This window comes from Rhinoraja longicauda, chromosome 9 (genome assembly GCF_053455715.1).
Source record: "Rhinoraja longicauda isolate Sanriku21f chromosome 9, sRhiLon1.1, whole genome shotgun sequence".
Lineage (NCBI taxonomy): Eukaryota > Metazoa > Chordata > Chondrichthyes > Rajiformes > Arhynchobatidae > Rhinoraja > Rhinoraja longicauda.
The window spans coordinates 15,087,097-15,105,288 of NC_135961.1; the positions used below are offsets into that span (position 1 = coordinate 15,087,097).

The 18,192-nt window shown below is 38.6% G+C and overlaps 1 protein-coding gene across 1 annotated transcript; it reads left to right on the plus strand.

The window, feature by feature from the left end:
* The first annotated feature begins 175 nt into the window (after positions 1-175).
* On the plus strand, positions 176-17,372 carry erlec1 (endoplasmic reticulum lectin 1). The gene is made up of 14 exons (XM_078404822.1): positions 176-437; positions 1,232-1,336; positions 3,054-3,134; positions 5,450-5,527; positions 5,616-5,679; positions 6,683-6,735; positions 8,274-8,497; positions 8,670-8,808; positions 10,151-10,312; positions 12,427-12,486; positions 13,378-13,502; positions 14,861-14,938; positions 15,130-15,205; positions 16,653-17,372. Exons 1-14 carry the CDS (start codon positions 279-281, stop codon positions 16,722-16,724), a joined length of 1,476 nt encoding a protein of 491 aa, XP_078260948.1. The 5' UTR covers positions 176-278; the 3' UTR covers positions 16,725-17,372.
* Positions 17,373-18,192: the final 820 nt, after the last annotated feature.

Consider the following 18,192-nt stretch of genomic DNA (forward strand, 5'->3'; position numbering starts at 1 on the left):
AGCAGCTTTGTCTAGTTTCTCTGCAGCAGCAGCTTTGACTAGTTTCTCTGTTGCAGCAGCTTCGACTAGTTTCTCCCTCCTGTACCTCTGGTTTCTGTGCAGGACGTTGCGTTGCTCTGTGTGGGCGGAGGCCGGCGCATGCGCGCTTCCGCTGGCGGAAGCAGACGTGGCAGGCGGAGCGGCCGCCCAGTGTGTGATGAGGCAGGCGGGCGCGGAGTTGTGTCGGGTTGTGCGGCGCCCGCCCGCAGTGTCGGCCTCAGGCTCAGCGCGGCGGGACGATGCCGTGTGAGCGGCTGCGGTGGCGGCCCGGCCCCGGCCTGGGGCTGCTACTGCTGCTGGCCGGCGCCGTGGTCAGGCTGAGCCGCAGCAGGACAGTGCCCATGTTGAGCGACGACATCCCGTTCAGGATAACGTGGCCCGGGCCCGTGTTCATGCTGGTCAGTAATGGCGGGGCTGGGGCTTTCTGCTGGGCTGGGGTCACCTCGACGCCCGGCCCGGCCCGGGATGGCAGGGCCTGGCCCAGCCTCACTCAGGCAGCGGTGGTTGGCGGCCTGGCAGCCAAGGACAGGTCCAGCCGAGTAGTGAACAGCCCACGTAGTATTACTGTGATGTCTGGCTATCATTTGGCTTGAAGATGACACCCTGTCCGGGAGGGCCTGTGTGGTTCCCACGTCTCCACCCAACCAGAGCTGTCCACTAATACCACTCACTGGGCAGAGCAGAGCCCATCCCTTCTCACCAGAGATGCTGGGCATTTTGTGCCTACTTTAGGTGTAAACCAGCACCTGCAGGTCCTTCCTACACCCTTAATACAATGGTGGGATGCTTGTGTACTTTAGATTTTGTCTGGTTACTGTCTGAAAATGCATAATAGATGCGAAATAGATTTAAAGGGAATGTTTTCACTGAAATGTTATAGTGAAACTACATTATTAACCATTTTAACTCTCCTTCCCAATCATACTGTCTTGGGCCTCCATTGCCAGAGTGAGGTCAGGTGCAAACTGCTCAATCTGCCATGGACCTCTATCAACTAATGTTATTTTTATTCAATAACTGATGTTGCAGAATGTTGTGAAATCTAAAGTGGATTCATTATTTATCTTAATAGTATAGGCAATTGACGTTTGTTGTGGGCCAGTCACATCTAAAATGGCAATCGTTTACTGTTTTGGAAAAATAATTATATCCATTTTGTTCTATAGCATTTAATGTCATATTTTGATTTCAGCCAACCACAGGCGGCTTTTATAAACCTGGTGATTTTGTGATCATCACAACAGTTCACAATGAAAGATACAAATGCATGTTGCCTTCAATTGGTAATGGAGACCAGGTAATTCTTGGAATTGCAGTGACTTTGTTAAAATTGCTGTCTGTTATTTTTGTAATGTAATAGATATCAATAATATCAAACACATTCATTTCTAATGGCAAACTATGACTAAAAATAGGTTTAAGTGTGTATTTCTGTATATGTAGCCACCTCTGCTCTGTAATTAAGAGGAATTGAGTGAAATTGCTATTGTGTGAACAATCATTATAATTGAAATTTAGAAAGATATTTAAATAACTGGCATGGAAAGGTATGGACCTAATATAGCAAATGGGATTAGTGTAGATGGACAATAGATTGATATGGATGTGGTGGGTTCAAGGACATCTAGGCTCCACAACCCATAAACTCTGTACAGTGTTAGGCAACTGCTCTTGGTGTATAAAGGTAAAGTAAATCATGAACATTTTTTTCATTCATTGGTAATGCATGTAAATATTTATGCTTTGCCCATAATTAATAGTCATCTGTAAATTTACCGATCATGAAACAATCTAAAAAATATCTAAAAATTAACTCAAATGCTGCGAGTGTTGAAATAGACATTAAAACCACATGCTGTTGGTGGGCTACATATAATATCAATATAATTATTTGCATAATCATATTTAATCCAGCCGCAGATCTATGACAGCACACAGAATGGCTCAGTTGTGCCGACATGCAAATGATCAGTTTGATTTCCAGTTTTTGTGTTGGATAATTTGATCACAGCAAGTGTAGCCAGAATAAATTCAGAAATGGCTTTTCTTTTCATTTATGAACCACCTAATTTTTGGGTCCTCCTTATTTTCATCTACATGAGTCTCAGTTTCTTGACACCCTTCATGCTATCTCTTTGGCCATATTGTCAGGAATGAGTTGCAGTTCACTCCATTTAACTCTTGGTAAAACAAAGTATACAACCTGGACCACACACTCCATACTAATTCTGTCCACCTTCCTGGCCACATTTTACTTTGCTTTTCAACTAATCTGTTCACTACATTGGCATCCTATTTAATCTCATGGTGAATTTCCAATCCCAGTACATTGCACTTAAATGACCACTTAATTTCATCTTTGTACTATTGCCAGTGGCAACACCTCAGCCAATTTATGCCACTCTTCGACCATCATTATGTTACTTCCAGATCTGATTATCCCATAACTATTGTGGTGGACCTCCCATCTACATATGAGCTGTCCTCCCCATGCCGTTGATAACCATCATTTCTGTCTTTATTGCCCCTCCAAAATTCACTACTATTGCCAGCCTATATTGTAAAACGTCTTTGAAACCCGATAAACTTTAATTTCTTGGTTTATGTCTTTGGAACCATAACAATTTAGTCACTAAACTATTTGGCAATGGTATATTTTGTATGAAAGACGTAAATGTGTTTGTGTTAGATTACTGCTGAATACCAAATGTGTCATGGAAATGTAAATTAGATAGGAAGATACTTACATTTAATTTGCTCGGTTCTTACAGTAGCATAACAGCGAGCCAGCAGAAAATAACTAATTCACCAAATATTGTCTAACATAGTTGCATTTTTATATATATACTAAATCATATTTTTGTGGTTATTGGTGCTAATTAATTTAATTTTTCATCATTATATTTTATGGTGTGGGTAATTTAGTTTAGGAATATTGGGGAAATGTATCTAAAATGCAATTGCCTATTTTCAGTGCTTAATATTCACCAAAATATATTTTCCTCTGCACTTAGGATGAAGATTATGGTTATAAAGGTCATGGGCCTGGTGAACTATTGGAACCACTCTTTAAGCAGAGCAGTTGCTCTTACAGGGTAAAAATGGTTGTAAATAATTCATAGAATATCATTGGTGCTATAGAAAATTATCCTAGTACATACAATTCAATCATGCTCATGCCTTTCTAGTATTTTTATTTACTGTTCAAACATTTCAATCGGTGTTTTTCTTTTACTGATGCTTCAAGGAGGTTTTATTATTAATGTTCTGTGGGTATTTTCTCACATTGGTCAATCATCTGTACCCCATCGCCATTTTGCATTTCATCGGTACGTCTTTATCTCTCTTGTTAGTGTCCCTTCTAGATTTTCTACTTGTGGAATATACTTGAAACAAAAGCAGTGAAGTACTGTTCTTAATTTAGTTACTTTTCCTAGTTCATCTAAATTGCAGACTTGCTTGTTATGTGATGAATTGTAATTAAACCTTGTAAGCTGGTTGACACAAATCCCCTTTGATCCATGATCACGGGTTATATTTTCTTTTGCATATATTTTTGATTGGCCTTCTTTGTGTCTTTAAATACATTTGAGTTCAGATGAACTCCAACTGTTCATTTTCCCTCCACAGGTGCCAGTCTCTATTTCTCCACCACCATGACCATAACATTTAGTGGCTTTTTATTATCACAATTATTTTGTGGCATGACTTTCTGGAATTCAGTCGTCAGCTTGGAGCAATTAGAGAAAACTACAGATCAGAAAAAAATACCAGTATATTAGAAAAAAAGTTTTCATTTAACATTAAGCCATGTTTCATTTCTATCAATCAGTAAAGCATGTTCATTTGATAACTATAGTGAAATTTGTTTGCAAGTATGAGGTGTTGCAATTTAGGAGGTCAGTCATTAAATAGATAATTAACTAGACCAAGTGGACCCGTTGGGCTCAAACAACTTCTGCATTGGTGCAGCACCCTCTCCTTCCCCCCCCCCTCCCCTCTCTCCCTCCCCCCCGCCCCACTCCCTTCCTCCTTCCCCTTTCCTCCCTCCCCTTCCATCCACCCCCCATCCCTTCCCCTCGCCTTCCTTCCCCTCCCCCCCACTCCATCCCCCTCAACCCCTCTTATCCCTCCCTCCATCCCCACCCTCCCTAGGAGATAGATGTAAACTTTAAAATGTGAATAACTTAAAAAATATAATACCAATTTCAATGAAACTTCTTCCATTGGCACCAAAGGGACGACGATGAGTAAGGTGGGCTTAAAATTGTCGCGCTATCATGTACCGTTTTAGCTGTAGTTCAGGAACAAACAAACGAGTGTTTTAGTATATAGATGGCATGGACCTTAACAATGTTGATGTACAGAGAAATTTTGGGGTTCAAGTCCATAACTCCATGAAACTGGCCACAGAAGTAGATAGAGTGTTAAAGAAGCAATGTGGTATGCTTGCATTCATGGGTCACAGGGCATTAAGTACTAGAGTCAGAAAGTCATGATGCAGCATTATGGGACTTTCGTTAGGCAGCCTTTGGAGTATGGCATACCGTTCTGGTTGCCCCATTACAGGAAGGATGTGGAGGCTTTGGAAAGGTTGCTGAAGGTTTTTACTAGAATAATGGCTGGTTTAGGAGTATTGGCCACCTAGAGAGGTTGGACAAATTTGGATTGTTTTCTCTGGAATGCCAGAAATGGCAGTGAGACCTGATAGAACTATATAAAATTATGAGAGGTATGGATTGGGTGAGCAGTCAGAACCTTTTTCCCAGGATGCAAAAATCCAATACTAGAGGGCATAACATTAAGGTGAGAGTGGCAAAGTTTGAAGGAGATGTGCAGGACAAGTTTTTGCACAGAGGGTGGTGAGTGCCTGAAATGTGCTGTTGGGAGTGGTGTTTGAGACTGATACACTAGTGACATTTAAATTTGGATATGGAGGGATATGGATTAGGTGCAAGTAGATAAGTGTTGGTCTTGGCATCATGCTCGGCACAGACATCGTGGGCCAAAGGGACTTGTTGTGCTGTACGATTCTACATTCTATTGTGTGTCATCACAACCAACCGATTATAACGTACTGTTTAAACATTTTTTTTACACTGCTAAATTAAAATGAAGCATTTATCTATAACCTCCAACAGTCAGAAAATATTGTAGAGGGCAGATGTTCTAATTATTGCCGTGTATACCAAGTAATTTTTGTTTTGAGGTTCAGGATGCTATGAAGTGCATTGTACATAATTATATTATACTTCATAAATGATCGTAACTATTTTTGCTATTTTATATTTCCTACAATAATTGGCATTTTATTTGTGTTTTATTTTGTATTTATGTCTTTGACCTATTTATACATATGTAAATAGTCCAAGCTAAACATTTCTAAAGTAGAGATTTTCATTTACTGCAGATTGAATCTTACTGGACTTATGAAGTGTGTCATGGAAAACATGTTCGCCAGTATCATGAAGAAAAAGAAACTGGACAGGTACAGTGGTTGATTGTATCCATCAGTTGTTTTGCCAGCTTTTAAGTGTTTAAAAAGCTAATTTTTTTTGTATCTTCTCATTTTGCAGAAAGTTAATATCCAAGAATATTACCTTGGTTCCATGAAAGCACCTGCTGATTCTGAGACAAAAGGTAATAAACAATATCATTTGGCATTTCAATTTATGCAATATGTGATATTCTTGTGATAGGGTGCTATTTAAAAGCCTATGAGCAAAATTACCTGTCTGATGATGATTGAATCAAAATCTGTTTGAAAGAGCAATAATAAAATATACATTATCATTTCAAGTACTGAGTGCAGTCCACAATGTTATGCTTGTTCACTTTTCAATTCATATTTACTTTGCACAAAACTTCAGAAATCTGCATTACTAACTGGGTGCATTCATACAGTAACTTTAGGTTTGTTATTGTCATTTATGTATACCGAGGTACAGTAAAAATCTTTGTGTGCTATCCGATAAAATCAAACAATACAATCATGTCAAACATGAGTGCAAAAGGTGGAGCGAAGAGAAAGATAGTGCAGAATATAGTTCTCACCATTGTCAGGCTGATGTTTAAGATTTTTTTAAAATTGCAGTTCAAAATCCTAAACACTCATTTAATCCCAAGCACCATGAACATTTTTAATTTTATGCATTTTCATTTGTTGCAATTTTTATGGTTCATATTTGAAAATTGCTTGAAGTGTTGTACAAAAGACAGCATCCTGCAGACCAATAGAATGTAGGTCTTTATTTAAACAGTAATTAACAAATGTAATTGATCTTAGTCCTGTTTCAGAATAGTATGGAAATGTTTGTGATCCGAACGAGATGTGGCTCTTGTAAAATGCAGGCACCCTGATCCAATGTAAAATCTATCAATAATTAATTGACAGCAGAACAATTGCTCATTATCTTGGACATTATAGCAGCATGCAGAAAAACATCAAAAGTTGGAAACAGATGAGATTGTCCCTGAGAACTGACAGTTCAAAATGACAGTGGTTATTTATTCATATCATAATTTCTGCTCATTAAGATTAATTTTCTGCGGTTTACCTAACTCTCTGAAGGATTCTTGTCAGTTCTGAGTGGTCATGTGTGGATAATTGATGAATTCACTCACATTCTGGGGCCTTTTGTAGATTCCACTGCAGAGCAGCCAGATGAATCCAAAGCTGAAACTGAGCAACTTAAAGTAAGTCATTGCTGTCTCTTTGGAGTCGTTTTTTTACCCACTATGACATGTTTATTACATGGTTTACTTACAAAGTTTTGATGTTTAAATAATGCGTTGTGCATACTTGAAGTATTTAGGGTGCATTGATTTTTTTTGTCAGAAGAAAATGAGGTTCAACATTGGAAGATGATAGATTATACTAGACCAAGTGGACCCGTTGGGCTCATTCCTCGTAGAGGGGGGACAGGGAGCCTACTCTGCCTGCTTTCAGCACATTTTTTCAGTCTCAAAAGTTGAATGGTGCCTGCCACTTGTCATTTACATTCTTCTGGGAAGGTCTGTGATTTAGAACTGCTTCCTTCATTGAAAAATTTCCACCAAGGAACGGGGATTGTTCATGCTTAAATGTGACTTTTTAAAATTCATCTTTATTCTCACTTTTCTGTGTTTCTGTTATCTAATTCAAATTACTGTATGATTCAAAATTATTTTCTTAGAACTGAATTGAGCAATGTAAATCTATGAAAGTGAAAATTGTATTAATAAATACTGCATTATTAGGTAAATGACAAGTTGCAATGCATAATAATGAATACAAATCTTTTGCTTTCACTTTTTAACAATGGATCAAATGATCTGTCCGTTTTCAAGTCAATTTGGGTGTTTTAAATTTTCCAAAATCAAACTTATTTATTTTATATAGGGGATTATCTCATTTTAATTTAATGTTACAGTAAAGCGGGTTTCGGTTATAGCTGATGGAGCTTCCCCACCATAATCAGACACCACTCTCTTCAAGAACACAGACTGCTAGTAACACTGTGTAGATTATTGAAATTGACAAGCAATTGATTCGATCGACACTTAACTTAAGTGCGAAGAAAGGTCTCGACCCGAAACATCACGCAATCCTAATCAGAGATGCTGCCAGTCCCGCTGCGTTACTCCAGCATTTTGTGTCTATCAACAATGTAACAAACAACCTTTAGTATTTTCAGCTTGCAGTGACAAAAATACATTTTTAGCTGTTTAAAAAGAATGTACACGGCAGGTTAGTGTCTCTGGAAGGAGAAATTTAGTTAATGTTTAAGATTAATGTCCTTTCACCCTGAATGCCGGCCGGCTGGGCAGTTGGTCATAGGAATCTTACTTAGAGCGGAACAGGGTTTCCTCACACCGCCCTCCCATTTTTCTCCCAAACTCTAAATGAGGGACTCAGCTGCAGAGGCAGCGGTTATTGCCGTTCCCCAGCTGCGTTGAACAAGGTGGTGCCAGGTGGCCTTTTTGGGCCACTGCACTCCGTGTGGTGAGGGAGGTCCCTCTGGGCTCTCAGTGATGGGGCTCCAGGATTCTGATCCAGTGCCTGGGCAGTAACGTTATTACAATCAGCAATAAAGGACACCATTCGCACCCTCCCCATTGTTTATTATAACAAGGGTTACTGCATTTGTATTGGGGTATGTGATTCTGCACTGTTTTCGAATAATTCCTCTTATAATTAACCAAAAATAAATTTTGTCCAAAGTTGTTCAAAAAGGCAATTATTTTGTTTCAAGGTTCACACCAAAAACATTGAAGGACAGATCACACCTTATTACCCAGTAGTAATGGGAAATGGTACGCCTTGCAGCTTAAAACAGAACAAACCAAGAGTAACCACTGTCATGTATGTCTGCCACCCTGAAGCCAAGCATGAGATTCTCTCTGTTGCTGAAGTCACTACCTGTGAATATGAATTGGTTATACTAACACCACTATTGTGCATCCATCCTAAATACAGGTAAAATAATAACATTTATTGTGTAGTCTTGAAAACTTAACTCGTGTAATATAACTGATTTATTTTTATAACTTCTGTAAATTTGACCTATTCGAATAACATTATTGAAATTATATTTTAAAAATGATAATGTATTGGAGCATTGACTTTTGTATTTTTTGATGCTGCACAGATTTAAAACCTCCCCTGTTAATGACATATTTTGTCAGTCGGTACATGGCTCACCATTAAGACCTCAAAGCCTTGAAGCATTAGAAAAACAGCAAGAAGAAATGATGAAACCACCTTTTAATAACCAAAGAGTCCAAGAGGTAACTTCTTACGCCAGATGGAATTTTTTTAAAAATTCATAAATAGCTAGGAAACATTTTGAGTTCCGGGCTTATTTCCGCATTGCTCAGAATTGGGACATTTTTACCGAAACAAAGTAGGCCATTCAGCCCATTGGGTGCACTTAGTTTCGTTTTTTGTCATGTGTACCGAGGTACAGTGAAAAGCTTTTGTTACGTGCTATCAAGTCAGCAGAAAGACAGTACATGATTACAATCGGCCATCCACAATGTATAGATACATTATAAAATAACGTTTAGTGCAAGTCTGATCAAAGATAGTCCGAGGGTCTCCAACCACTGCAGTTTATTCTCTCTCACACGTGCCAATCAATTCTCCATTGATTCTTTCTGCTGTTGACTACACTAAGGAATAACTTACTGAAATCATTTAACCTATCCATGCATTTTTAGGATGTGGAAAGAAACCAGGTCAGCTGGAGATAATATGCAGTTACAGAGAGAGCATGGAAATTCCACATAGAGGTCAAGGTTGAACTGGTTTTCTGGAGCTGGGCAGCTGATACAAACCACTTTGTATCTTACTGTCTGATTTTAAAATCAAGCCCATGAAATCATTACCATCAAATATTTACTTTGTTCTAAATTGGCAACTATTTTACCCTGAAACCACCTGTTACAACAAATCTACCAACTGCTGCAATTATATTTTGCTTGATTTAAGTAATTATCTGTACTATTATATTATGCCTGGTTTTAGTAACAATCTTAATTTGTAAAGAGATTTGCAAAGTACAACATCAAAGTGCAGAGTGCACGGTTAATTTGGCCTTCCTACAGTTTCCCTGGAACTTTCTTTAGTTTTGTTTGGGGGAAAAAAATCATATTGGGTCCCTTTTCTGAAAGGGTTTCAGAATTAACTTGATTCATTCCGTGTCAGCACAATGTGATCAAATATAAAAGTTGCAGAAGCCATGTTTTACTTTTCCCTGTCTCCACTTGACTATTATTAATCCAATCTTTAATTATATTTGTAGTATTTTATTAAATGTTTAAAAACTCAGACATTAAGATTTGATTGCATACCTGAGGCTCTCGTATGCATAGATCAGGGATATTATTCTCATATATTAATTTAATGAGACTTCTGTAATCTGTTTTATATTTCCAATGGACCTTTATATTGAGATTGAGAATTTGTTTTCATTGAGATAACTTTAAATGCTCATTCCATGTAACTACAAATAAGTAGCAGACTTTCTTCAATTTCCACGCTGAACTAGTTTTTTTTCTATTTTGAAGTATTGCTCGTGTATTGGAATTAATATCATTTAACAAATTTTTATTTTTGATTGATTAACAGGAAATAGATGCAACATCCACAAAAGATGAAAAGATTTCATCCCACAAATCTGTCAGCATTGGAGGACAGCAGCCAGTTGCTGTAGGAACCATTCACATCTCCAAACTGACAGATGAACAACTCATTCAGGAATTTCTAAGTGGCTCCTATTGTTTTCATGGGGTACGATTCTCAGCATTCCGTGGTATTTTTGTAAAAATACTGATAGTTAAATTACACATTACAGCATCTATGTTCAGTGCTGACACGTAGATTCAGCAATTCAAAATATAAAACCGTGGCAATTCCCAGCAGGTCAGGGCGGCGACTCTTGGGGCAGTGGAAGTGATTGAGTTAACACTGCGTGCTAAATGGCTTTTACTATTATTATTATTAAACAAGAAAAAGTTGATTGTGAAGGAGTTCACAAATCGGCAATCCATGAAAATGTGTGCGGGTGGTGAAGCCATAAATCCAAGGGAATTTTTATTCTTGCAAGAAAAAAGGCAGAATGCACTGGTGATTATGTTTCTACAAGGTTTTGCTGAGGCCACTGAATTAGTCTTGTTTTTATTTGTGACCATGGCACTTTTTTGCAAGTCAAAACTTGCCTTTTTCCAATAAGCAAATGCTTAGTTTGAGTCTGGATTCAGACCACACAGTTACATTGATTTGATCTTGGTACCAAAAGGTTAATGTTCTCTAAGCCTGTGGGTGACATGTTGAGTAGTTACTCAAATTAAGTTTTAACAAATTAAATGAGACAAAGAAAATTATGGAGGTGGTTCCCCTCTCTGTCCCTTGGTTTTTGTAGCCATGGCTTAAGATGATGTAAGGAAGGTTCATTGTTTTCGTTGTTAACTACTGGCCCATGCTTGTTGCACAGTGAAAAGAAGCCATGGTTAGCTGGAAATATTAAATATGCTATAAGGGGAGCTAAGGCCTCAACAGAGACACCAAAACTCATTGAAGATGCTTAGTTCCTTAGCCAGAAGTGAGCTCAAAAATAAGAAACGAGCATCAGATATTGTAGTGAATGATTTTAACTTGACCTCATTGACCTTAGTGGAAGATGGGGCAGAATTTGTTAGGCGTTTCCAAGGGTTTATTGAAACACTTTGTGTAGGAAGGAACTGCAGATGCTGGTTTACACTGAGGATAGACACAAAATGTTGGAGTGCTCAGCGGGTCAGGCAGCATCTCTGGAGAAAATGAATAGGTGCCGTTTCAGGTCAATCGGAACAAGGGTCTCAACCTGAAATGTCACCTATTCCTTTTCTCCAGAGATGTTACCTGACTCATTGAGTTATTCCAGCATTTTATATCTATCTTTCTTGAAACAGTATTTTGATTGTCCAAGCAGAGGAACCAACCCGTACCTTGTTTGGGGAAACAAGCCAAGCCAGGTGACTGGTGTTTCAGTGGAAGAGGATTTTAGGATCAGTGATCACACCTCCAAAGGTTGTAAGTTAGTTAAGAATAAGGATAATTCTGGACCTTGGGGGAAGATACTAAATTGGGGTAAAACATAATCAGGCAAGTAGGAGTGCTAAATGAGGTCTTGAAATGGTTTTGGCATCACATTAAAGAAAATACCAAGGCTTTTTATATGTACATTAACAACAAACGGGTAATAAGGGAGGAGGTAGGACCACTCAAGGATAAAGTAGGGGATTTATGCTTGTTGGCAGAGGACGTAGGTGTGGGCTAAACTATCACTTTGCATCTATATTCACCAAGGAGAAAGACATGGAGGACATTGAGATCAATGTGGGGAATATTAATATTCCAGGGCAGTCTGATATCATGAAGGAGGTGGTATTGTGTCTTTTGACAAGCATTAAGGTGGATAGATGCTTGGGGCTTGGTAGGATCTGTCCCAGGTTATTGAGAGAGGCTAGAGAAAAGATTGCAGGGGCATTGACAAATGTTTTTGTATCCACTCTAGACACAGGCAAGGTCCTGGAGAACTGAGGAGTAGCCAGTGTTGTTCAAGAGCCTCGCGTTAGTGTAGGGAAGCTGTTGGAAGAGGATTCTTGGGGATAGGATTTACTCACATTTAGAAGAGAATGGGCTAATTTGGGTATTGCCAACATAACTTTGTGCAGGGCAGATCATGTCTAACAAATAGAAGTGCCCGTGCTGTCTCTTCATGTCTGTTCCTTCCATTTTCTAATTTGATGTCATTTAGAAATTAGTCTACTATTTTACTGTCCATTGTTAAAATGTTTTTTCAACTATATTATTAATGATGGAAATGCACTAACTAAAAAAATGCCTCAATGTTGTATTAACAGGGTGTTGGGTGGTGGAAGTACGAATTCTGCTATGGTAAACATGTGCAGCAGTATCATGAGGTATGTGTTGCAGGAATGTAGTTTATTTCATTGTTATGTAAATACATCTTTTGATACATTTTTGTCCAGACAGATCACTGTTATTCATTTCAAACAATGATATGATCAAAAGCTGAAGTATTCAGTTTTGATATTGGGTGCAAAATGTATAAAGATAATATTCTTTTAATTAGATGAATGTTTATCATTGTGAACACCAGTATTGTCCTCTATTTCACCCTGGTTAGGCAAAGTATCAACAAGGTACTGAATAAAGCACAGTCTATCCCATGACTCTACCTTAATCTCAAAAGAAAATTACCCGCAGCTTTACCCACCCCTGGCCTCCCACAGCTACCTACCTTTAGACTTTGGTGATGCAGCGTGGAAACACGAGTCCATGCCAACCAGCGATCACTCGTACACTAACCTACACGCACTAGGGATACTTTTACAACTTACCAAAGCCAATTAACCTGCTCGTCTTTGGAGTGTGGGAGGAAAACGGAGCACCCGGAGAAAACCCACGCAGTCACAGGGAGAACATATAAACTCCGTACAGACAGCACCCTTGGTCAGGATCGAACCATTGTTTCTGGCGCTGTAGGGCAGCAACTCTACCGTTGTGCCACTATGCTGCCTTTATTGTACTCATTTGTTATTATTATTTATTTTCCATTGCCTTATCCTGAGGGAGATAACAACTTATTGCCCAATTAGGAACTGGTGCAAGGACAGATTAAGAGGGATTCACCAAGTCTCTTTGCAGCCAGGATAGAGAAATTCTCATCATGTCAGTCAAAGCTGGATTGAAACCCAGCCCCTCCCCCGGCTTATTGTTCATGGGCTCCACAGAGATGATCAATAGCAATAAGGGTGTCACTGAATTAATTATGTGTGTGTTATCTGAAGGATAAAGGAGCTGGAAAAAACATCATAGTGGTTGGAACCTGGAACAAAGATGAGCACATCATCTGGGCAACAAAAAATTCAGCAAGGTCTTATCAATGGAGAGAAAATGGAACACAAAAAGTGAGGTAGGTTTGTAATGTACAGGGATCTCTGGCGGAGCCTTGATATATCGTGGACACTTCTGCATACCATATTTTGGGGTGATTCAATCACATTCATTTGAAACTGGTTGGTGATGCTTCTGTCCAAATAAATCCTGAATTGTGTCTGATAGTACAAGAACAGATCATTCTTCCGATTGTCACCTATTCTGTTGGCAAATGAAGTAGCATCAGTGGTGAGAGAAACAGAGTTGATATTTAGGTTAAAGATCCTTCATCAGAAATGGAAGTGAAAACATAAGTGTTTTGAATTGCAACAATGTGGAGAATAGGTGAGAACAGGATATGTTTGCAATATGATACAGACCAAAATTGTCAGAGTAACATTGATTGTTTAAAAATGGCAAAAAAATTGAGTTAGAGAAAAATAAACTAATTGAAAGAGTACATCCACGTCCATGAAATCTATAAAGAGGAATAAAAAAGGGCTGTAAATCCTGGGGGCTGTGAAGTACCCCGTTGAAAGAGACGGTGCTGTTCCTTGCTGACTTTAGAAGGGCCAGAGGATAGTGCTGTCAGAGCGAGTGGAGGACAGAGAAGTAATGACAGGAGGGGAAGCTCTGATTCATCTTGGCCTATTGAACAGAGGTGTCCAACAAACCAATAGCGCCATCCATGTTTGATTGCTCCAGGTAACATGGGACCACATCAGGAACACTGATTTCTCCACCCACTGAAGTTACCTGAAACACGTTTCCAGTATTTTCTATTTTTATTTATGATTCCCAGCACCTGCTCCAATGTAAAATCCTTTGCTGTGCGACTTGTAACTGGGCACTTCCCCACTTTACCATTGTAGTGCAGCAGTATCAATATTTTTGTCACCAGTGATGATTCCTGTAGTCCATCTTGTAGAACAGTGTAACAGTTTCCCTGGGTTTATAAGCTAACGGTGAAAGCAACAAACTAGATATTTTTTAATCATATTTGGCAGAAGTCATTTTTGGTAGTCCTGGATGTTAGTTTGTTCTTAATATTTTGGTATAGTAAAATTTGTGAAGCATATCCCAAATTAGCAGATTTTCCTGACCAATGGGGAATTATTCCAATTAATGCTCAAGCCATGCACAAGTACAACAGGTGGTTCACAGAGAAAAATGCCACAGTGCAGGGTGTAGTTTTACAGCATTGTAGCACTACAGTTACAAAGTCTAGCATCTGCAATCAAGGTAAATTGGGAGACTGATAGGCTGCCTGTGTCATTGGTCGTGTCCTTTTACATCCAGAAGTCTGTTCGGTAAGTCTTTTGATCCTAGAACATGCAAGATCGCCAAACCTTAAAATTGTATTATATTACAAATCATTTTAATTTTATTTTTCAGAGTTGTTTCTCATTTCTATGGAAATGGAGATCTTTGTGATTTAACAGGAAAACCACGACAAGTGGTTGTAAAATTGAAGTAAGTTGAGCACCGGCAGCTGCTACACTATCTTTAGACCTAATAATTCAATAGGTAATCTTCTGTATTTTCAAACTTAAATTCTGCACAATTTGTTTTAAATTTTCTGGCATAACTTTATTTTGTAAGTGTCAATCACACTTTGCTTTGTATGTTTGTTTTCAAATAAATATATAATACTTCTGCCACAGGTGTAAGGAATCAGAGTCCCCACATGCAGTCACAATCTACATGCTTGAGCCGCAAACCTGTCAGTACATTCTCGGAGTGAGTAAAGAGCATTGCTTGTAATATTTTGCAGTTACATTATGTGTAATGTATTTTACTATTTTAATGGGAATAAAATATATATTTATTTATATTTTTAAACAGCCCATAAAACTGTACTGAAAATGGCTTTATTGACCATTTCTGGAGAACACTTAGGACTTAGAAAAGTACAGCTCAGGAACTGGTCCTTTGGCCCATCATGTCTGTACCAACAGAAACTAATCTCCTCTGCCTAAACATGATCCACATGCCTTCATTCCCTCCCAATCCATGTGCCAACCTAAAAGCCTCTTAAACGGCACTACCGTATATAGGTCTCCTCCTGCGGTAACGTGTTCCAGGCACCCATTGAAACTAAAAATTAGCCCCACGCATCTTTAAACTTTCTCCCTCTCACCTTTAAAGCAATGCGCCCTAGTTTTTGATATTTCAACCCTGAGAGAAAGGTTCTGCCTATCTAACCTACCATTGCCTCTCATAATTTTATATACTTTTATCAGGACAATCCTCAACTTCCAGTGTTCCAAAGAAAACAAAACAACTTTGTCCATCCTTTCCTTGTAGAGAATGCCACCTAATACAGGCAATATTCTGGTAAACCTCCCCTCCACGCTCTCCAAAGACTCTACATCCTTCCTGTAATGGAGTGAATGGAACTCCACAGAAATGTAATACTCCAAATAAGGCCTATCCAAAATCTTACGCGGTTATACGGCTTCATCAGTGTACATCCAATAGATCTTGCAAACCTCGCATTCTTGTAACAGTGTATCTTCAAGATGCATGTGGTGTTTTTTACAGAGCAAGGATTTTTAGTATAATTAGACTGGGAAGTAACATGAATGTAAGGTATACCATGTTAGAAGTGGATAAATCAAGAGTACAATTCATAGCAAAGGTCCTTTCATAGCAAATCAAGGAAACAATATTACTGCTATTGAAATATGATTATTAACATTGTAAACACAATAGCTTCACAACTGCGGCACGGTAGCGCAGCGGTAGAGTTGCTGCTTTACAGCGAATGCAGCGCCAGAGACTCAGGTTCGATCCTGACTACGGGTGCTGTACTGTAAGGAGTTTGTACGTTCTCCCCGTGACCTGCGTGGGTTTTCTCCGAGATCTTCGGTTTCCCCCCACATTCCAAAGACGTACAGGTATGTAGGTTAATTGACTGGGTAAATGTAAAAATTGTCCCTAGTGTGTGTAGGATAGTGTTATTAGTGTGCGGGGATCGCTGGGCGGCGCGGACTTGGTGGGCCGAAAAGGCCTGTTTCCGCGCTGTATATATATGATATGATGATATGTATGAGGCTTTATGCAGTGCATGGGCTGAGATGTACAGCAGTATTCCAGGTTCTAGTTAATCGGCTTATTGCAGGGATGTACCACTGGCATTGAACGCTGCGATATCCTAATTGCTACCCATTTTATATATTTTAAGGTGGAATCACCAATAATTTGTAAAATTCTGGATACAGCAGATGAAAATGGATTGTTTTCAGCACCCAGCTAAACAGATGAACAAACTGGATTTTTGTTGGTGAGACAAAACTGTCTGTTCTATATATTTGTGGACTGGACACAGTATGAAGCTCTTTGATGAAGATTTATCTCACATGACTTCCTTTTAAAATCAGACACCTGGAAATCAGTATTTGAGACATTCTGTATAAATAAACAGAAACTGATATGCGGTGATTAATTGTAAATACATTGTATAAAAAGACTGCATTGGAATACTTTTGAATTTGTATAATCTTTGAAATAACACTTGAAACTTGTACATCTATTGTGCTAAATGTCATTTTACAAAGATGTAAATTTTAAATTTAAACTTTTTCCAGATCTTTCTTGCAAGGGTCATCTTTGAGTTACATTGTTGCATTTCTTGCTACTTTGATACCTTTTTGAATATATTTACTACCCCCCAACTACTGGTTCCCAGAACTTCTCCCATAAATCTTTTTTAAAGTTTGTTTTCCATTCAGTTTTGATAACACTTTTAAAAAGTATTATGACCTCAGGTTCTCCATACTTAACTTTTCTTCTTAATTAATCTGATTAAGCAAAAATTTGCAATATTGAAGTAACATTATTCATACTTGTATCATAGAAATGCACACAGTTTTCTTATGTCAGTGAATAAACATTCAAGTGCAAGGTGTGCAAAATGAGTGGGTACATTTATAATTGAAAAAAATAGTGCCGCATAGCATTTTAAATTCTGTTCACTTGCACGACTGTAAGAATTGATTAACTGCAGAAAAGGAAGGTCTCAAATTCAATTCCTATTCTATCATCACAGTGAAACACATCAATTAACCTCGAGATATTGGGTTGGATAGGGAACAATCGAGAAACCAAAGATAGACCCAAAATGCTGGGGTTACTCAACGGGACAGGCACCATCTCTGGAGAGAAGGAATGGATGACGTTTCGTGTTGAGACTGTTCTTCAGTCTGAATGATAAGGATATGATCTGTTGAGGTGTTAGAAAAGGTTTTGGCCATGGATATTATCATTTGATTAGATACTGTGGGACAATTTGTGTTGGGTCAAATAGTAACTTCCATAGTGGACAAAATTGATCATGTTTTGCAGTGGTGGATGGTGCAGTATGAAGCTTTTTGGCTGATGTGCTGAGCATTTCCACATTCCCCTTTTTTGGTTTTAAATTTCATCTGCTTTTCTCTTTAGTTTTATATCGTCTTTCACTTTATCCCACTTCAATTGTTCCTTGTTAGTCTGCCAACCAGACTGCTCCATAAATAGTGGAATCCTGTCCTTTACCCTGGGAGAGAATCACTTTGACCTCTAAGCTCTTTCCACCTCCCTTTCCCCACAACCCATCTTCTCTGCAACTTAAAACGATTGTGTTTTTTAAAAAAACTTTTCCTCATGTTCAGTAGCAGAATCAAGTCCACTCTGTCATTCAGTCATGGCTGCTCTTTCCCTAGCAACTCCATTCTCCAGTCTTTGTG